This window comes from Aspergillus brunneoviolaceus, assembly GCF_003184695.1.
Source record: "Aspergillus brunneoviolaceus CBS 621.78 unplaced genomic scaffold BO95scaffold_10, whole genome shotgun sequence".
Lineage (NCBI taxonomy): Eukaryota > Fungi > Ascomycota > Eurotiomycetes > Eurotiales > Aspergillaceae > Aspergillus > Aspergillus brunneoviolaceus.
Window position 1 is genome coordinate 220,334 of NW_020290740.1, and position 16,114 is coordinate 236,447.

Consider the following 16,114-nt stretch of genomic DNA (forward strand, 5'->3'; position numbering starts at 1 on the left):
CCCCCCCTCTTTCCCAAATCTCAACGTCGAAATCTAAACAACACTTGGGTCTGTGCTGGTCTGGTCTGTTTAGGCTAAGACCATCTCAACCACCTGCTCTCCCCTTGCCCCCTCCCCTCGTGTACTCACTCACTCTTTGGGCAAAGGAGGGAATTAATCGCAATGAAATCGGATGTTTCATTTCCCGGCGAAGCGTTTCCCACCATGACTAGGTATCTCTTTTGCAGAGATACCTAGTTCTATGTGTAGTACTTCATGAGCATGGCCAGGAAAGATCTCTCGACAAATGATTCGATCCCGGGAGATCACTTTCAAAGAAAACCCCTCCGATCATTCCCTGGACAGGACGCAAGGCCGGCAGATCGTTGACTAACTTACACTACAGTGGCGAAGAAACAACAATCGGAAAGGACTGAACCGAGTACTTGACTAGTTGTAACTACTGTACATACTACATAGTCTGCTAGCCTTGGCTTTTTTCTTACTGTATCTCTACTTCCCACGGTCAGACCACTCACTACCCACTCCATCATGGTCAAAAACCGTCCCAAGTCTCGCCGATGCAAAACCTAATCAAACAATGGGGATGGATCCGCTATCCGATCTCCCAGGATTGCAGAGGCTTTCTTTCCCCTTCCATTGTTCGTCCCGTTTGCACTGACCATGGAAACAGGTATAGCGGGTTCCTTGGGTTCGTATAGATGGTATGATGAAGAGAATGTTCGGAAGTCAGATCAGGACGAGACGAGATGAATCGGAGCCGGTAGAACTTTGTTTAGTTTGTGCACTACTAGTACACTGGCTGGGTCTGGTCCATCCTCTTCTTGCCTCCCATTTTCGTCGGGAGCGATGGTAAGGTACTTGGTATGTCACTGCACTCCGTAGTGGTGGCTTTTATTTGTCTCTAACTGGGGCTTCTTCTATACATACATGGTTTGGTTTCGTGGGGATAGTGAAAGGTTTCCTAATTTTTCTTGTGTTCGAAGATACGAAGACAGAGCAGACCGGAGGGCTTTCTTTCCACGGATGAGATGAGAAGGTGATCTTGCTTGGTAATGCTTACGCTCGGGGCCTCACTCAAAGCGGAGTAACTCTGTCCTACGGAGTAGAGGGTGTCCAGATCTACAGGCATGGCTGGGTGCATGAGGCGCTGAAGACCGTGACTGGTTCCCCTCCGCTTTACGTAGAAAACACATGAGCACCTCAATTCGAACCACGCACATACTCGGTCATTCTCTGTTTGCTTTACTCTCTGACTTACAGATCCATATCGTAAGCTGCATCTGCGGCCAACTCAAAACCACAGATTCGCGCATCTCTCGCTTTCACATGTATATCCAACTCGTTAGTAGCAGCGACTTGCTTGATGGGTCGAACAGGGAAAAGTAGGCCATCCTATCGCCAGTACGCACTCGCCACGGAGTTGATATAGTCAATCCCCTCTTTTCGCCACGTGTCCGGCTCCATATAGCTTGTGTTATTGGCATTGAAGACCAGATCGACCGGCCGACCCTGCCCGTAGGCCTGCCACCGGACCGTCGACTCGTTCTTGATGCCCGAATTGGGGTCCAGGTCGTGGATGAAAGATGCCCACATGCTGGTCATCAGCTGGCTCAGTTGCACGTACGACTCGGGCACCCCCGCGAAAGGAAGCCCGTAGTGATACCCAAGGCCGGCGATGTTGTTGAAGACAAAGGCCACTTCCTCGAAGTGGGTGGCTCCCGACAAGGGTGTGACGTCCGCGGACCGCACATTGAAGCGGTAGCAGTAGGCCGTGGTGTTGGTCGCCGTCCACGCCTCGCATTGTCGTCGCCGGTTCGCGTGCATCTTCACGTCCCCTGCATACGCGGATGTGCGTCGCCACTGGTAACCCTTGGATGCGACTCGTCTCGAGCCAAGGAACTCGGGGATACCCAAGGAGGGATTATCGGGGTAGACCTGCAGGATATGCTTGGCGATGGACGGAGGTAGCTGGAAGCCATCCTGACCATCTGTGGCAACTTAGTAAACTGTAGAATTGGTGGACCAGATTCACAGAGCAGGGCATACGTACCGGTAAGATATGCATAGAATTCCTGCGTCGTATTAACCCCGGTGGGCCCGAACGCGGTTCCTTCGTCAGTATTGGTGCCGGCAATTATAGGAACCTGAACGAATTCATGGCGGTCAAGCTGGAGACTGCCCCAGGTCGGAATCAAATCACCATCGATGACAGGTGAGAAAGGGTAGTTCGATTGCCCATCGGTTCCATTGAGGACGCTATTCAACTTCACAAATGGAACCTCGCGCAGGCATTGCAATGAGTCCACAACGTCGGAGCAGTTGACCTTGGCCACGAGGTCGTCGTAGAGGGCCTGATAGCCGGTGTAGTTAGAAGGTCCGGCGGCAATGGTTCCCCCGGACTCCATGATTGCTGCACGGAAGAGGCTGTCGTCCCTACCCCCGTAGGCTGCCAGGTGATATCCAACAGACATTGCTCCCGCAGACTCGCCCCAGATAGTGATCTTTGCCGGATCACCACCGAATGCAGCAATGTTCTCCTTGATCCAGTGAAGTGCCAATCTCTGATCCCTAAGGCCGAGGTTGGTGTTACCTGTGCCACTGACCTCACTAGAGCTTATGAAACCCCAGGTCGTGAGCCGGTAGTTGAGCGACACGGCGAGGAAAGGTTTGCCTGTGCGTGCCAAGACATGTCAATAATGGCCATAACAATAGCTCAAGGGCGACATACCAATCTTTTGAGCATTGGCAACAATTGCAGACATATTATAGCGCTGATCCGCACTTGATCCTTCTGTGAAGCCACCTCCATGGATCCAGACTCCTACTGGGAGGCTTGAGCTTTCGTTGAAAGAGGAATCGCGGATGACATTGAGGGTGAGACATGCTTCGGACTGATTGTACCATATAGAATCCGTCTAACGTACTAAAGTCAGCTTATATCATATGAAGCCGGTGAAGGCAGTATAGTGGCATACCCCATATCCTACACAGATGTCTGAGTATGCCTTCGCCTCACGCTCACCATCCCAGCTTTCATTGAGGGACTTTGGAACCCTGAATCGCAAGTCGCCAACGGGCTGTTGCGCATAAGGTATACCAAGGAAGAAGTCTTGCTCATAATCGGTGTTTCTCACTCCGACATATGTACCATTGCGAACATGAGCTGTAGGCTGAGATGTATCAGCCGAAGCGACAATGCCACTGGCAGAGAGACCGAGCAGGCAAACGAATGCCCTGCGCATCTTGCAGAGAGTTATAAGATTCAAAATGACTCTAAAGCTGCTGCACCATACTTCGACGACGCTGGACGACGCCGCTCTGCAGCATTTATACCTGGATCTTCACGGCATAAGGGGGCCTGGCGCAAACCCCGGCATCAGGTCAAAACGTTGCATCATCAACCCCGGGTTAAGAGCAGTCGCGGGATGTGGGGAAGTACTCCAGATCCCACCGTCAACAGGGGGGAGTGTTTCCAAATCAGGTTGCGCCGCCGGCCAAAATGCGGAGCATTGGGGTCATGGGATAGATTGGTGAGAGCGAGTCATGCAGAGATCGGTGAAAGCACCTCGTCTCTATACCCTGATTCGTACAGGTGCCCGCATTCTGCTCGAGTTTTGCTTGACCCGAGGTATCCCCGAGGTTGAAAACTTGGCGGGGAAGATATATGCCGTTCATGTCCCCGCAAACGGGATAATAGCGTGATGCTATTAAGGCTATTCGGGCAAAATGTTATAGCCGGGTCCCGTTCCGAAGTATCGTTCGACGACAACGCCCGCCTAGAGTTGGTGTCCTCGGAGAACATGTAAACCGAAGCTGCAAGAGGAGCAGAACGACGCAGACCTGGCACAGAACGGTAGATATGAACAAACTTTAGAATATGAGACAGTGAGAGAGAAAGAAGTGTGGGCTTCTGACCGCCATGCCGGCCTGTCTGCAGGTTCTTGCATGCTTAGGGTTTAACGGCCGTCTGCCGGCTATGCTCCGAGGATTCGCGAGGACCCCTTCAGCAGTCATATTGCACAAGCAGCCCCTACTTCGAAGTCAAGAAAATCCTTCGAGCCACACAGGAGCCAAGGTGTACCAGGACCAATCCAGGCAAGGCAATCCGTTCTTCACTCGTGAAACTTCCTCCGACTGGACTTCTTGGCCGTGAACCTGCCGTTGCACGGCCGGCCAATTAGTTCTTGCCATTCAATGCTGAAAAAACCAGAGTCACACGCTGTAGCACGTCATAGCCACCGAAACATATGCAGCTTCCCTGACTAGCAATGGCTGGAGCTTTAGTGTCTCACAGTGCTCACGTCAAACGATCTGACCCTCGATTCCTTGACTGCTACTGCACTCGAACCTTCGCCGTGGTCGGACATGGCAAGAGCTCTGTAAGACGTGCCAGACGATCGTAATTTTGGGGCGCTTCACAACATTCAACTTGTCCTGGAGATAGGCCCCGATTGAATCAGTGCGGAGTAGAGAAGTTTGAGGTGAAGCGAGGGCGTTCTCATGACTGCAACAGTAACCCCAGGGGCCACGCCCTTGAAACAGCCAGCACTCGATTCTGCAGCTTGATGGAGAGTTGCTGTGACTGTAGCTCCTAATGAACTGAAAACATCGGCATTGATTCAGAATCAGGCAGTCCGTCTGACCAGATGATAAGGGTAGGCCAAAAAACTCAATACCGACCGGCTTCATTGTCTACAAAGTCGGGAAAGTGCATGTGCTGTCTTTCCTATGACAAGCCCAAGGTAACGTTCCTGGCACAGCGACACCAAGTCAAGGTACGTCACCGAGGTCCGTGACAGTGAGCAAAGCACCCCCCCATATAAGTTATGTTGAGTTGACAACCATTGAGGGAGATGGAAGCTCGCGTCCTGCAAGCACTGGCATGTTTCGACGGCGCTTGTTTCGTTTTGATATGACATCTGAAATTATGCTTTGGGATCCCTCTACCACGTTCCATGTGCTATCGGCATTCTCTCAACATTCCGAAGAAATTGAATCCATCTTAGCCGTCATCAACGGGTTTCTGGGTGCGCTCAGGACGAAGAGTTCCGCCGAGTTCGACAAATACTGCGTGCGAGCGGGAGGAATGTCCCTCTGGCCACCTTCACCGACCCTCCCTCGCTTCTGTACGATTGGAACCTTCGTTGAACAGGTGGTCAAGATCGAGGATGAGATCGATGAGCGTATCTGGGACCCTGAAGTGAAAGTGTATCCTTCGGGTAGCCTGGCCGCCGTCTGGGCCCCTTTCCGAGCAAAGGTCAACGGTGCTGTGCATCATGTCGGCGTTGAGCTCTTCATACTTCACAAAGTTAGCAATACATGGAAGGTGACTGGAGTGGCTGATTCGTGTCGAGAACCGACTGAGGAGGAAAAGATCTGGTTGCCTTGAACGGGCGGCATTCGATGATAGCGGGAAAGTACTGAGACGATTGAGAAAAAAGACTGAAAGGGGGGAAGTTGCTTGTCTGGGAATTGCATGGTTTGTCTCGGACTCAAGAGGCTCGCAGCCAACCCCTTCTCATATGGTGGAGGGTTTCACACAAAATCAAGAACATCCAATCAACCTCCTATACAATGATGATGTTTAATCACAAAGGCAAACCAATTGAGCAAACCAAGTCTCCTGTAATATTATGCAACACGACTGACAGTATATGTAGTACTCAACAGTAAGTGACAGTAGAAAATAGACAAGCTATCTACATCTATATGCGAATTTATTTACAACATCTTTTCAAATATTCTTACCCTTGAGAAGTTCCCACCCAACGGTACCGTTCCTCCCCTCATGCACGCTCATCTCATCCACGGCCTTGACAAGGTCATAGCATATCCGCTCCGAAACGACACTGTCTTGCTTGTAGTCTGGGTGCGACGCAACGAACTCGCGGATCCACTTGGCGCCCGTCCAGAGAGTTCCGTTCGCACGTTTGCGTATCAAGTCAAGGTAGCTGGCCAATGAGCAGCGAGTCTCAACATCCACATTGACACTGTTCAGGTATGATTCGACAAGTGGGATCAGTCCAGGGAAAGAGCCATCGGAAGAACCGTTGATGATATCAGATATAGTCATGAGTTCGTACTCGGACTCCACGGGGGTAAGGGATGGCGATGGAGGCGGGGAGTTGGCAGCGGACGACGTGGTGGAAGAGACGTTGCTGCCACTGGATGAATGAGGATTCGGGCGGCGAGGGGAGAATGGGTCCTTGCGGAAGTAGAATTTCCGGTCGTGAACCGCGTTGCGTGCATGTGCGGTCTCCATGTTCTCTGTCGTGCGCTGAATCGGGATATAGAAGTTTAGATCATAAGTCAAAATCGCGCGGGTCACAAGTACAATAAAAATGCTGAATGCAGCGTTCTCAAAGTCGGTCATCTGGATCTCCATGGAACGGAACTCGACCCGCCAACCAATGTCATCCTTGTCAGGTGGTGGGGGTTTGAACCGCATATGCTGCCAGTTTGTGGACTGCAAATTCTCGAAGTGATCCGCTTTGTTCAAGTCGAGTTCTTCAAGATCTTCCGAGAAGATGACCAAAGGATCACGAATGAAGAGATGTGCAAAATGTGTGGCTAGAAGATCATCCATTCCGTCCTCCATCAGACGCTTCTTGATATCCTCGTCAACGATCAAGTCAGGGTCCAAATATTCCTTTCGCAACCGGGGGTCTTGTGAAATATAGGTCGAGTTTGAGGCATATCGGGATTTAGGGATCCTCCATCTGTCATTTTTCAAGGGCTGTGAGATGTTAGCGAATGGCATTAGCAGCGGGACAGGGCAATCGTACAAGTTCTCCAAGCTCTTCACGAGTACGGTCATCAACAGCCCCACTAATCTGATTCCAGCGTACATCCGTGTCAACAAGGAAGCCCTTGTAAATCGGCGTAGCAGCGGTCAAGGCCAGCAAAATAGGTCCCAGTGGACTCAACTGGTCGTACAACTTCCTCCCTTCGGTCATATTCTTGGCTTGGAAAGTGATTTGCAGACAGCAACTGCCCATACCAAAGGCCATGGCATCCATGTACACATGATCGTCCTTGGCTGCTCCGTTTCTAACGTCATCATCCTCAGGCCAGATATGAAGATCATAATTCACAGTTGGGTCTTTAAATGGTTCGGGCGTATTCGTGTCTTTATATACCGGGACGTTCAGCTCAACCTTGCGACCTCTCCTTGACCGGATGTTAGCAGCCAGGGTTGGAAACCTGATGTGCGGATTGGCGATCTCGTCGGGCACAAACTGGGACCGGAGCGCAGGACCAGACGGTGGATAATAGGGCTGGATATAGTCATCCTTGGTGCCCAGGCGAGGAAACGTCGTAAGGGTGATGGGATGTTCATTCGGTGCCATGTGGGCTTTGGCAACCTCGCGTCTGTGGTGATGATGTTAGAGGTCACAAGCTATCATTGAATCCAGTAATTGGGTACGGACCTCCATTTCATGTTTGACTCGACCTTCAGCAGGTCCTTGAAATCGATTCCCCAGGGTTTACCCGGCGTTGCTTCAAGCATGAAGCGGCCAAATTCCGGATGGAAGTGTGGTGGCTCTTCCCCGTCACTGCAACCCATCAGACATGTCCTTAGTTTGTTCTTGCCGACAAATCTCACTGTTCATCGTTCGGGGACTGAGGTCGAGTTCCCTGCTTCCATGATGCTTCGTCTTCCGCAAGTGACTTGAGAATCTCCGCCTGTGCGAGTGAAAGGCGGGCCTTCTTCGCTTCATCATCGACGGCTACAACAAGGTACTCAACCTGATAGATCGAGATCGATTAGCACAAGAGAATGGGATTCTGCGGGATGAAATCTTACTTCATCGCCCCAAAGCAGAGCATTGCGCTCCTTGCCCTTGGCTCTATGCCAGTTCGCAAGTAATTGCTGTCTTTGGTCAATACATTTCGGGCTGTGACATATGCCAAATGGACCCAATGGCGAAATACTCACCTCAATTCCCCATTTGCGAACCTGGTCTGCTCTTTTCTTGGCCTCCGGCCAATCCAGGGCCGTTCCAAGCGCGCTGGAGGAACGCAAGTTAGTCTCTGGCGCGCTCAAATCATCTGGCTTTCACTCAGCAGTCATCACATACAGCAAGCCCATTCTGTCGCTGATCAGGACTATCGGCAGGAAGGCGCGCGAATTTTCCGAGGGAGAGACCTGACCGTTGGGTCGCGGCACAGAGGTGGTGGGGTGAGACGACAGGAAAATCAGTCCATACAAAAACCCCGCGGAGATGAGGGGAAACTTCCAGTTTCCACAGACAATTATTAGACTCCGATCTAGGACCCGATCGAGTCACGTCAGTAGCACGCAATGGCCCGACTCAAGGCACAGGTGATATAGACCAAGATCCTGAATCCCCAAGCAGGATCAAAAGATGCCAGAGAAAGAGTGGAAACCGACGGATCGTGCTCCTTCTTATCGACTTGATGCTGATTTTCGTGTCGAACCTTCGGGGTTCCAGGCTCAATCGCCTATTGGCGGGGACAAAACGTCTCTCCGTTCATAGCGGGGCAGGAAAAGCATTATCGGTGATTGTCACCCACGTCGATTTCTAAGCAGCGTGGAGGAAGGGAGCCCGGTCAGGTGACTTTCCTGTCATCAGTTGCGCTGCAGCGCTATACGGAGCCATTATCCAGCTATTGCTATGCCATCTCTCTTCCAGCATAGCGAGAGAAACATGAGTCAAATGGCTTATGCAAGATACCTCTTTCTACTGCGCTACTTAAATACACACCCAGACCATGGCATCTTCGCACATGATTGACTATGTATAGCGGGAGCTTGTTATGATCATTTTAACTTGATTTGCAATTAGGCTAAGGTACTCCAGAAAAGGAACTGAAGCTCCTGTGCCAGAATCAACTGATGCTGTCTCAATCTCGACTCGCTTTTTAGCAGGCTGACATGCTCAAAACGGCTCCCGGCTAGGGCAGAAATGCCTGTCTTACTCATGCTATATTGCCCGAGAGTAGGAGCACGTCAAGCTGCGCGGTTCTCCAAAAAGACACTGGAGAGAGGTGACCAGCTACTGAGGCCTTTTATGGGTTTATTGACCCTGGCTCTCAAAATATGGTATCGACAGGATCGACTCGATGGAATCCCAACGCCAAAGTCGGTACATGGACAAACAATCTCACAATCTCTATGTACATAACATGCTGCTTCGTCCGTCGCGAATAAGAGGATGTCGAAATTCCGGTATCAATTGCTGCGGGCACCATCCTTTGCGGCCCGGAGCTCTTCCATCTTGGCGACGCGCTTCTTGAACTCCTCGTACTGGCACTTCTCGTAGCTGTGTCGCTCATCCTGCAATTTGCGATGCAGATGTCAGATCCAGTTTTCCATAATTCAGATGATAGGCAAGGAGTATTGGCGGAATCAGAACAACGCACCTCGCACTTCCACGGGAGGTAGTACTCCTGCTGCCGGCAGCGGTTCAAGGGGATTAGCAAGTGAGCGCAAGAGTCGCGGTACTGAAGAGGAAGGCGAGCATCCGACATTTCCTGGCTCGTGGCAGCTGAGAGAGAGGGTCAGTCATGACTTCGATGAGCAACATTATTCACCGCGTTGCTTCCCCACGCAGTGGAGGCCAATGGCAATATAAACTTACGAGTGCTGCCCGAAAGCCCAACGGCGCTCTTCACTGTCTCGGCAACAGTCATATTGAAAGGAGAAAAGGGTGTTATGAAGGTGGGTTTCGAGGACAAGCGACCGGACCGTGAGGTTTGCAGCTATTCCGTAGTCGTCGTCGTTCCTTCCTTGCCGGCAGCGTCATGTGACGGCACGTGACAGTATATCCGTAAAAGGATTAGCTTGGCTAAATCCACTTTACGCGGTCCGACGTACTCAGGGCGCGTCTTGCCTAGCCAGACCTTCGCGTTTCGAGATCAATACTGCAGAACCTATCATTAACAAGCCATCCTCGGTCTTTCTTCAATCATGCTCATGTGAATCAACCCGGCCAATCAACGAGCGTCGGATCTTGATGCATTTCCATAATTGAACAAACACCTGAGATCCTTGTTGTTGTCCGGCTGCCGAGCGGCGGTGTCAGTCGCTGTTGCTGAACGGGACCTCACTGAATCAGGACAGCGTGAGGGGACGCACATCATGGCGGGAGTTGACTTTTCGAAAGTGTACTCTGCTACCTATAGCAGTGTAAGTAGGAATCTCCAGAATCCGCCCTGCCTTCTTCAATTGGATCACTTACGGACCAATTTCGACCAAACGAAGGGGTAGAACCCCCAGCTGATGCATGTCACTAGGTACCGGTCTACGAGCTGAAACTCGATGGAGAAAGCGTGATGCGAAGACGGTCGGACGACTGGATCAATGCAACCCATATTCTCAAAGTCGCCGGATTCGACAAGCCAGCGAGAACGAGGATTCTCGAGCGGGAGGTACAAAAGGGTGTCCATGAGAAAGTGCAAGGTGGATATGGCAAATATCAAGGTAAGTCCGTCTTGTCCAAGGTCTCTACTGATAACCCCTGTTTCTTGAATGGCGTATCAGTTCTGACTTGGATAGGTACATGGATACCTCTCCCTGAAGGTCGACTCCTCGCTGAGCGCAACAATATAATCGACAAATTGAGACCGATATTTGACTATGTTGCCGGAGACCGTAGCCCTCCACCAGCACCGAAACACACAACTGCATCAAAACCAAGGGCACCGAAGAACACAGCCAACCGGAGAACTGTGAACGAGGAGGTCTTCAGTGCTATCAAACCAGCCCGAAATATGGCGCCACCCCCCTTTACCCACGAACAGTACGAGATGAGCACTGGCTTTGACGACAACGAGTCCATCGAACAAGCGACGCTTGAGTCGTCGTCAATGATAGCGGATGAAGAGATGATGACAATGTCACAGAACGGTAACTTCTCTCGCAAACGCAAGCGTGGAATCAACGAGGCGCCTGTGATGTCCATCAGCGAACAGGAACACATACTCTATGGGGACCAGCTCTTGGACTACTTCATGACAGTAGGCGATGCGCCCGAGGCTACACGTGTACCACCTCCACAGCCACCATCCAACTTCCAGGTAGATCGCCCAATTGACGACTCCGGTAACACGGCCCTTCACTGGGCCTGTGCTATGGGAGATCTGGAGATTGTGAAAGATCTCTTACGAAGAGGAGCAGATATGAAGGCATTATCGGTACACGAAGAGACCCCGCTTGTGCGAGCTGTTCTGTTTACGAATAACTACGAGAAGAGAACTTTCCCTCCGCTTCTCGATTTACTCTGGGATACAGTCTCATTCAGAGACTGGTTTGGTGCTACCATATTTCATCATATAGCAGAGACTACGCGGAGCAAAGGGAAATGGAAGAGCTCACGATACTATTGTGATGTGCTGCTAGACAAGCTGCGCCTCATGTGCTCGGTGGAAGAAGTCGATCTTTTGTTGTCCTTCCAGGACTCTAATGGAGACACAGCGGCCTTAGTGGCTGCTCGGAATGGCGCTTTCCGCTTGGTGGACTTGCTTCTTGCACGGTGTCCACGGGCTGGCGACTTAGTGAACAAGAAGGGCGAGACGGCTGCAAGCATTACTCGACGAGCGCATCCGTCCGAACGCGACGTTCCTCCTCCGCCATCATCTATCACGATGGGCAATGACCAGTTGGACGGCGAAGCGCCAGGGCCAATGAATGTTGACACCCAGCCCGCCACTCTTGCCCAAGAGTCATCGTCTCCTGCCACCACCGCGTTGCTATCCAAGATTGGTGTGATAATGGCTGAAGCAAATAAGAAACTTACCGTAAGCTACGGAAGCTCAAAAGCGAACGGGCAGGACTCTGACGACGTTGCGAACCCGGAAACACTGTACGAGCAACTAGAGGTGGATCGACAGAAGGTGCAGAAAGAAACAGCTGTCTTACAAGCGCAGGAGGCTGGTGAGCAGCCAATTGATGCTCAGCTTGAACGCTATGAGCAGTTGCGAAGTGGCTATGAGTCACTGCTAGAGCAGATTCAGCTGAGTCGCCTAAGAGAGCGCATATCATCGGTAGTAGTGCCTGCAGCACAGGAGGGTACGACGCCACCCGCCACAGACCACGATAAACTGCTTCGCACCTACCAGCTGGCTCGACAATTGTGCTCAGCACAGAAAGCTCGGCGCGCTGCTGTCAAAGACCTTGCTCAGCAGACGGCTGACGCGGGAGTAAGCACCAAGTTCGATGTCCATCGGAAGTTGGTGGCACTCGCCACTGGTCTCAAGGAGGAAGACCTCGACCCCATGGCTGCTGAGCTAGCCGAAACATTGGAATTTGACCGAACGAATGGGAAGGGCGACGCGGCGGAGTCGCCAGATCCTGAGCCCCGAGAATCCGCATCTTTTCCTTTCCCCGGGACGACCGTGTCTGTTGATGCATGAGTACGTCCTAGGTCGCCTCTCACATGTTGTGCCGCCCGCGTCCGGTGCGCTATCGGGCCTTCTTCCTTCCTGATCTGGTTTTCAGCTGTCTTGGATCAGATATGATGTCTCATCAAATTCTTTCAGGATAGCGGAGCGCCTTTGATGATCTAATTCCGACCCTCATTATCTTCTTTTTCTCTCTGAATTGTGCTCACTCATCATGAATGTTCAACCCTTGCATTTTCCTACCTCTGGCGGGCAATTTGAAATTCTGGTTTGCCAGCAGATACCCAATACTTTCTCTGTATTCTAATTTCTTTTCTTCATGTTTCCTTCCTCATTCATGACGTTGACTTTCACTGTTCCCGAGCTGTGGGGGGTGATCGTCGTGCCATTGCCGTCGGCGCTCGGCCGACTACGCGCAAGGCCAAACTTAAACAATACGAATCCGAAAGACCGGAAAGGGGCCGCAGTGTGGGCTAAGCCTCGATCACAGAGTCCACATCTTGGTTGCCTTGTATTTGAAATGGACAGGATAATTGGGTCTATGCATGTACATATGGAGTGATCCAGCCAAATCCCAGGCTCTCAGCTGATGACATGTGCTTTTCCATCGACGCGTCCAGCTGATTCCCCGAGAACCCCTGTGCCAGCGACTCTAGCGGCCCACTGTAGACTTTTGATGTCTGGTTGCTCTCTTACTGCAAAGGCCAGAGAATCTCCTCCCTGCAGAAACACAAGCTCGACTTTTTCGCCACAGTAAACACGACTTCATTGCCCTAGCCAGCTCTTCTAGAAGGCACGGTGGGCACCATCGCTGCTGCAGGCATCCAACACACACGAATAAACCGAAGCAAATCATCCCACCGGCGCACTTACATTACAACCTAGCAGCCTAGCAGCCTAGCAGCTATAGTCGCCCCTCACCACCCTACCGCGCCAGCAAACCCATTGCAGGATCTAAGACTCAGCCCACTGCAGCCCATCCACACACGATCTAAAACTCCGAACGCGAGGCAGCGATGACCCTTTCCCCGGTCTAGATGGGGTTTCCAAAGACTAGAGGAAATGACAAAGACAGAATCCTTCCACTCATACTCCCGGATCCGACCCTTCCGGGGAGCCAGCTCGGAAAAGGATACTACTGGCACTACGGAGCGCGCTCCGTAAGCAATACTAAATCGGCCATGCAGGATGCGAGAACGGCGGCGGAGGGGGGAAAGGAAATTGTTGCATGCGACATATGCAGAGATGGTTCAGTCTCCTTGCATTGGTGTCGGGCGACGCCCGAGAAGTTAATGGGAGATTCGGTTAAGTTGTGCGAGTTGGGAATAGTTGGGGGGGGGGGGGGTGGTAAATCATGATCCAGAAGGTTCGGGGGCATGATGCGCTCAGATAACCTCTTTTTGTCTTGAAATTGAGTGAATGCATATTCTGTGTGGAGTGTAGATACCTAGTACAGTACTGCCTAGTCTGATCATGGGTGTTTTGTGGATATGCTATAATGATGTTTTGCTATGGCTAACTTGTGATTTTTGACGTATGTCGGGAGGGCGGTGGATTCGGATTTCCAAGATCCCCTGGGGCTCTGAGTGGGGTTAATGAGATAATATGGAAACTAGCCTTCGATAATAGGTAGTTATGGGAAGGGGGAGTGTGCTGTGGTGGTGTTTCTTGTGCGCGAGAGGGATTGACTCCCTAGTCTACTCGAGCAACGCACGAGCACTCGATGTGATAAAGTGCAGCAGGCGCACGCTTTGTGGTTGAGTTTGCACCGGTTGGTGTCCAAGCATATTACTATGTATTGTCAGTGAGGGCTGTACCGTTGCTGGACAATCAACACACAACAAAACTATATGTAGGCTTAAACTTTCGAGAACCTGGTGGCGCAACGGTATAAGAATAGGCCAGGGGCTCCGGGTTGTAAGGGAACCTCTAGGAAGAGAGCGAGAAAGAGAAGGAAGGGGAAAGGATCTGCTATGGGTTACGCCGGGATGCTCCCCTAGAGAGCGGGATGTCGATTTGAGTTTACTAGCAAGCTGCATCTTCTGATATGCCCCGTTTACTTCCGTTAAGGGGAGGGGGAAGAGAGAGAGAGGGGCGGGACCTGGGCCGGCGGCCGATGTAGTGATCTTCTGGCTCTGTAACAAGCATTGGACGAGTCACTTTTATGTCAGACCGGCCCGGGATTAAACTTCTAGTGCGTGCTAGCCCATCTGGAACAATGTGATGCTACCTGAGCAGGTGGGTTTGTATAGACGGTGGATTGGGGTTAGCCCTGAGGTTGGTTGCCTCCTTGGTGACATGAGAATCTAGTTAGTCGGACAGGGTCCAACCTCTGACACAATAAAGGTCGTTTGCTACAAAGGGGCTCTATGATCACTGCCTCTTCTAACTATCCATCGCATCGAGAACTCGACCTAGCCCATGGAACGGGGCGTGTGAGAACCGTCGGTAGGGAAGACGAAAACGGTGGAGATTGCTGCCTTCGAATCGCCTTCTCGCACATCATGCAAAGACCCTGGGGCCACTGACATCGACCACAAACCTGTCATCGGGCGTCACCAATGATTGGTAGGTCAAAGCAGCTGACTTCGTCGGATCGAACAATCTGGGAAAATGGGACTATGCAGGACGACGAAGTTTTTCTTTCGCTGACCTCTGACGGTAGTGCACGGGGTACGGCGGGACCACCCGTCCCACACCTGAATGGAGTCGTGATTTTCCGCAAGGGGGGCGTAAACCTCTTTAACCCAAGCCCAGTCAGAAGCGATCGAGGTCAACGGAACGTACAGCCGTCGGAGAGGTTGAGACAATTCCACAACCCAGGAAACCTCTGCCGAGGAGCAAGATCAATTGTACGGGGACTCGTTGGGCAAGTCTGAGCGATTGCGGGACGATCTATTGCCTGGACGAAATGACGATGCTCCAGGCTATATGACGCCTGGAATATGAACAGGGAGCGGACAGGGACAAGCTTGTTAACAAGCGACTGAGATCAAGTTGCACGAGGGGGGCAACCAACTGGATCGAATGGAGCGGCCAAGGAAGAGAGTTTCCAGTCAAGTGCTTGGCAATCGAGAAAGGAGGAAACTAGTTGCCATTTCGCGCGAATCCGTTGGGTCTTGGATAGTTGAACTCCTGGATGACTGACTGATTTCTCCAAGAATTCTCTTGGGGGCGCAGGTCTAGTTTTGACTAGCTTCGTTGTTATCAGAAGCACGGAGATTTCTGGCAGGACAGGCTTTGTCCAGTCGCCCGCAACCTCAATCTTCTGCCGCTGAACCCAAGGCACGAGTGGATCGGAGTGGAGATCTGGGAAAGACAGGAAAGCCAGTCGTTGCGGGCTATTGATTCTAGGTAGGTTTGCAAGACCTCCCCCAAAGTGTGGTAGCAGCGACTGGACCGTTCTCAGTGCGTGATTTTCGAGCAGGAGAACCTAAAAAGAGAGAAAAAAAGAAAGCTTTAGTCTTTTTTGGGGCCAGAGTTGCGTTCCGAAGAAAGGGTGACCATGTCCGATCATCAGGCATCCGATCCACCATTAGGGTTGATCTGCAGCCTCCTCCGTCTTGTCCAGCGTTGCGTCGGCGACTGTAGTCAGGGTAATTTAGTGTGCAGCTGGCAGATTTGCGTTGAATCGCTCTTCGCATTTGCTTCCCTAGAACAAAAAGAAGTAGTTCATACTAGGAATTAGGACACAAGAGAGGTAGAGGTACGTACTATCATTTACAAAGGATATGTTCGGTGGAAA

General features: G+C 51.5%; 6 protein-coding genes across 6 annotated transcripts; 3 read left to right on the plus strand and 3 right to left on the minus strand.

Moving 5' to 3' along the window:
• Window positions 1-1,181: 1,181 nt before the first annotated feature.
• Window positions 1,182-3,270, minus strand: BO95DRAFT_382106 (cholinesterase). Its single transcript, XM_025583384.1, has 4 exons — window positions 2,979-3,270; window positions 2,732-2,918; window positions 2,054-2,674; window positions 1,182-1,991 (listed from the first exon to the last, which is right to left on the minus strand). The coding sequence occupies exons 1-4, from the start codon at window positions 3,243-3,245 to the stop codon at window positions 1,396-1,398; spliced, it is 1,671 nt and encodes a 556-aa protein (XP_025445768.1). The 5' UTR covers window positions 3,246-3,270; the 3' UTR covers window positions 1,182-1,395.
• A 1,660-nt stretch (window positions 3,271-4,930) lies between these two features.
• BO95DRAFT_406525 (uncharacterized protein) lies at window positions 4,931-5,505 on the plus strand (the record flags this gene model as incomplete). The annotated part of the gene is made up of 1 exon (XM_025584035.1): window positions 4,931-5,505. One exon carries the CDS (start codon window positions 4,931-4,933, stop codon window positions 5,390-5,392), a length of 462 nt encoding a protein of 153 aa, XP_025445769.1. The 3' UTR covers window positions 5,393-5,505.
• Window positions 5,506-5,559: 54 nt separating this feature from the next.
• BO95DRAFT_439535 (glutamate--cysteine ligase) lies at window positions 5,560-7,749 on the minus strand. Its single transcript, XM_025585754.1, has 4 exons — window positions 7,610-7,749; window positions 7,434-7,559; window positions 6,789-7,374; window positions 5,560-6,739 (listed from the first exon to the last, which is right to left on the minus strand). The coding sequence occupies exons 2-4, from the start codon at window positions 7,442-7,444 to the stop codon at window positions 5,738-5,740; spliced, it is 1,599 nt and encodes a 532-aa protein (XP_025445770.1). The 5' UTR covers window positions 7,445-7,559; window positions 7,610-7,749; the 3' UTR covers window positions 5,560-5,737.
• A 1,102-nt stretch (window positions 7,750-8,851) lies between these two features.
• On the minus strand, window positions 8,852-9,719 carry BO95DRAFT_439536 (NADH dehydrogenase [ubiquinone] 1 beta subcomplex subunit 7). The gene is made up of 3 exons (XM_025585755.1): window positions 9,609-9,719; window positions 9,391-9,515; window positions 8,852-9,304 (listed from the first exon to the last, which is right to left on the minus strand). Exons 1-3 carry the CDS (start codon window positions 9,658-9,660, stop codon window positions 9,200-9,202), a joined length of 282 nt encoding a protein of 93 aa, XP_025445771.1. The 5' UTR covers window positions 9,661-9,719; the 3' UTR covers window positions 8,852-9,199.
• An 84-nt stretch (window positions 9,720-9,803) lies between these two features.
• Window positions 9,804-12,535, plus strand: BO95DRAFT_12742 (putative APSES transcription factor). The gene is made up of 3 exons (XM_025580487.1): window positions 9,804-10,156; window positions 10,264-10,450; window positions 10,526-12,535. Exons 1-3 carry the CDS (start codon window positions 10,109-10,111, stop codon window positions 12,379-12,381), a joined length of 2,091 nt encoding a protein of 696 aa, XP_025445772.1. The 5' UTR covers window positions 9,804-10,108; the 3' UTR covers window positions 12,382-12,535.
• BO95DRAFT_12642 (uncharacterized protein) lies at window positions 12,535-12,976 on the plus strand. Its single transcript, XM_025580477.1, has one exon. It carries the CDS (start codon window positions 12,689-12,691, stop codon window positions 12,929-12,931), a length of 243 nt encoding a protein of 80 aa, XP_025445773.1. The 5' UTR covers window positions 12,535-12,688; the 3' UTR covers window positions 12,932-12,976.
• Window positions 12,977-16,114: the final 3,138 nt, after the last annotated feature.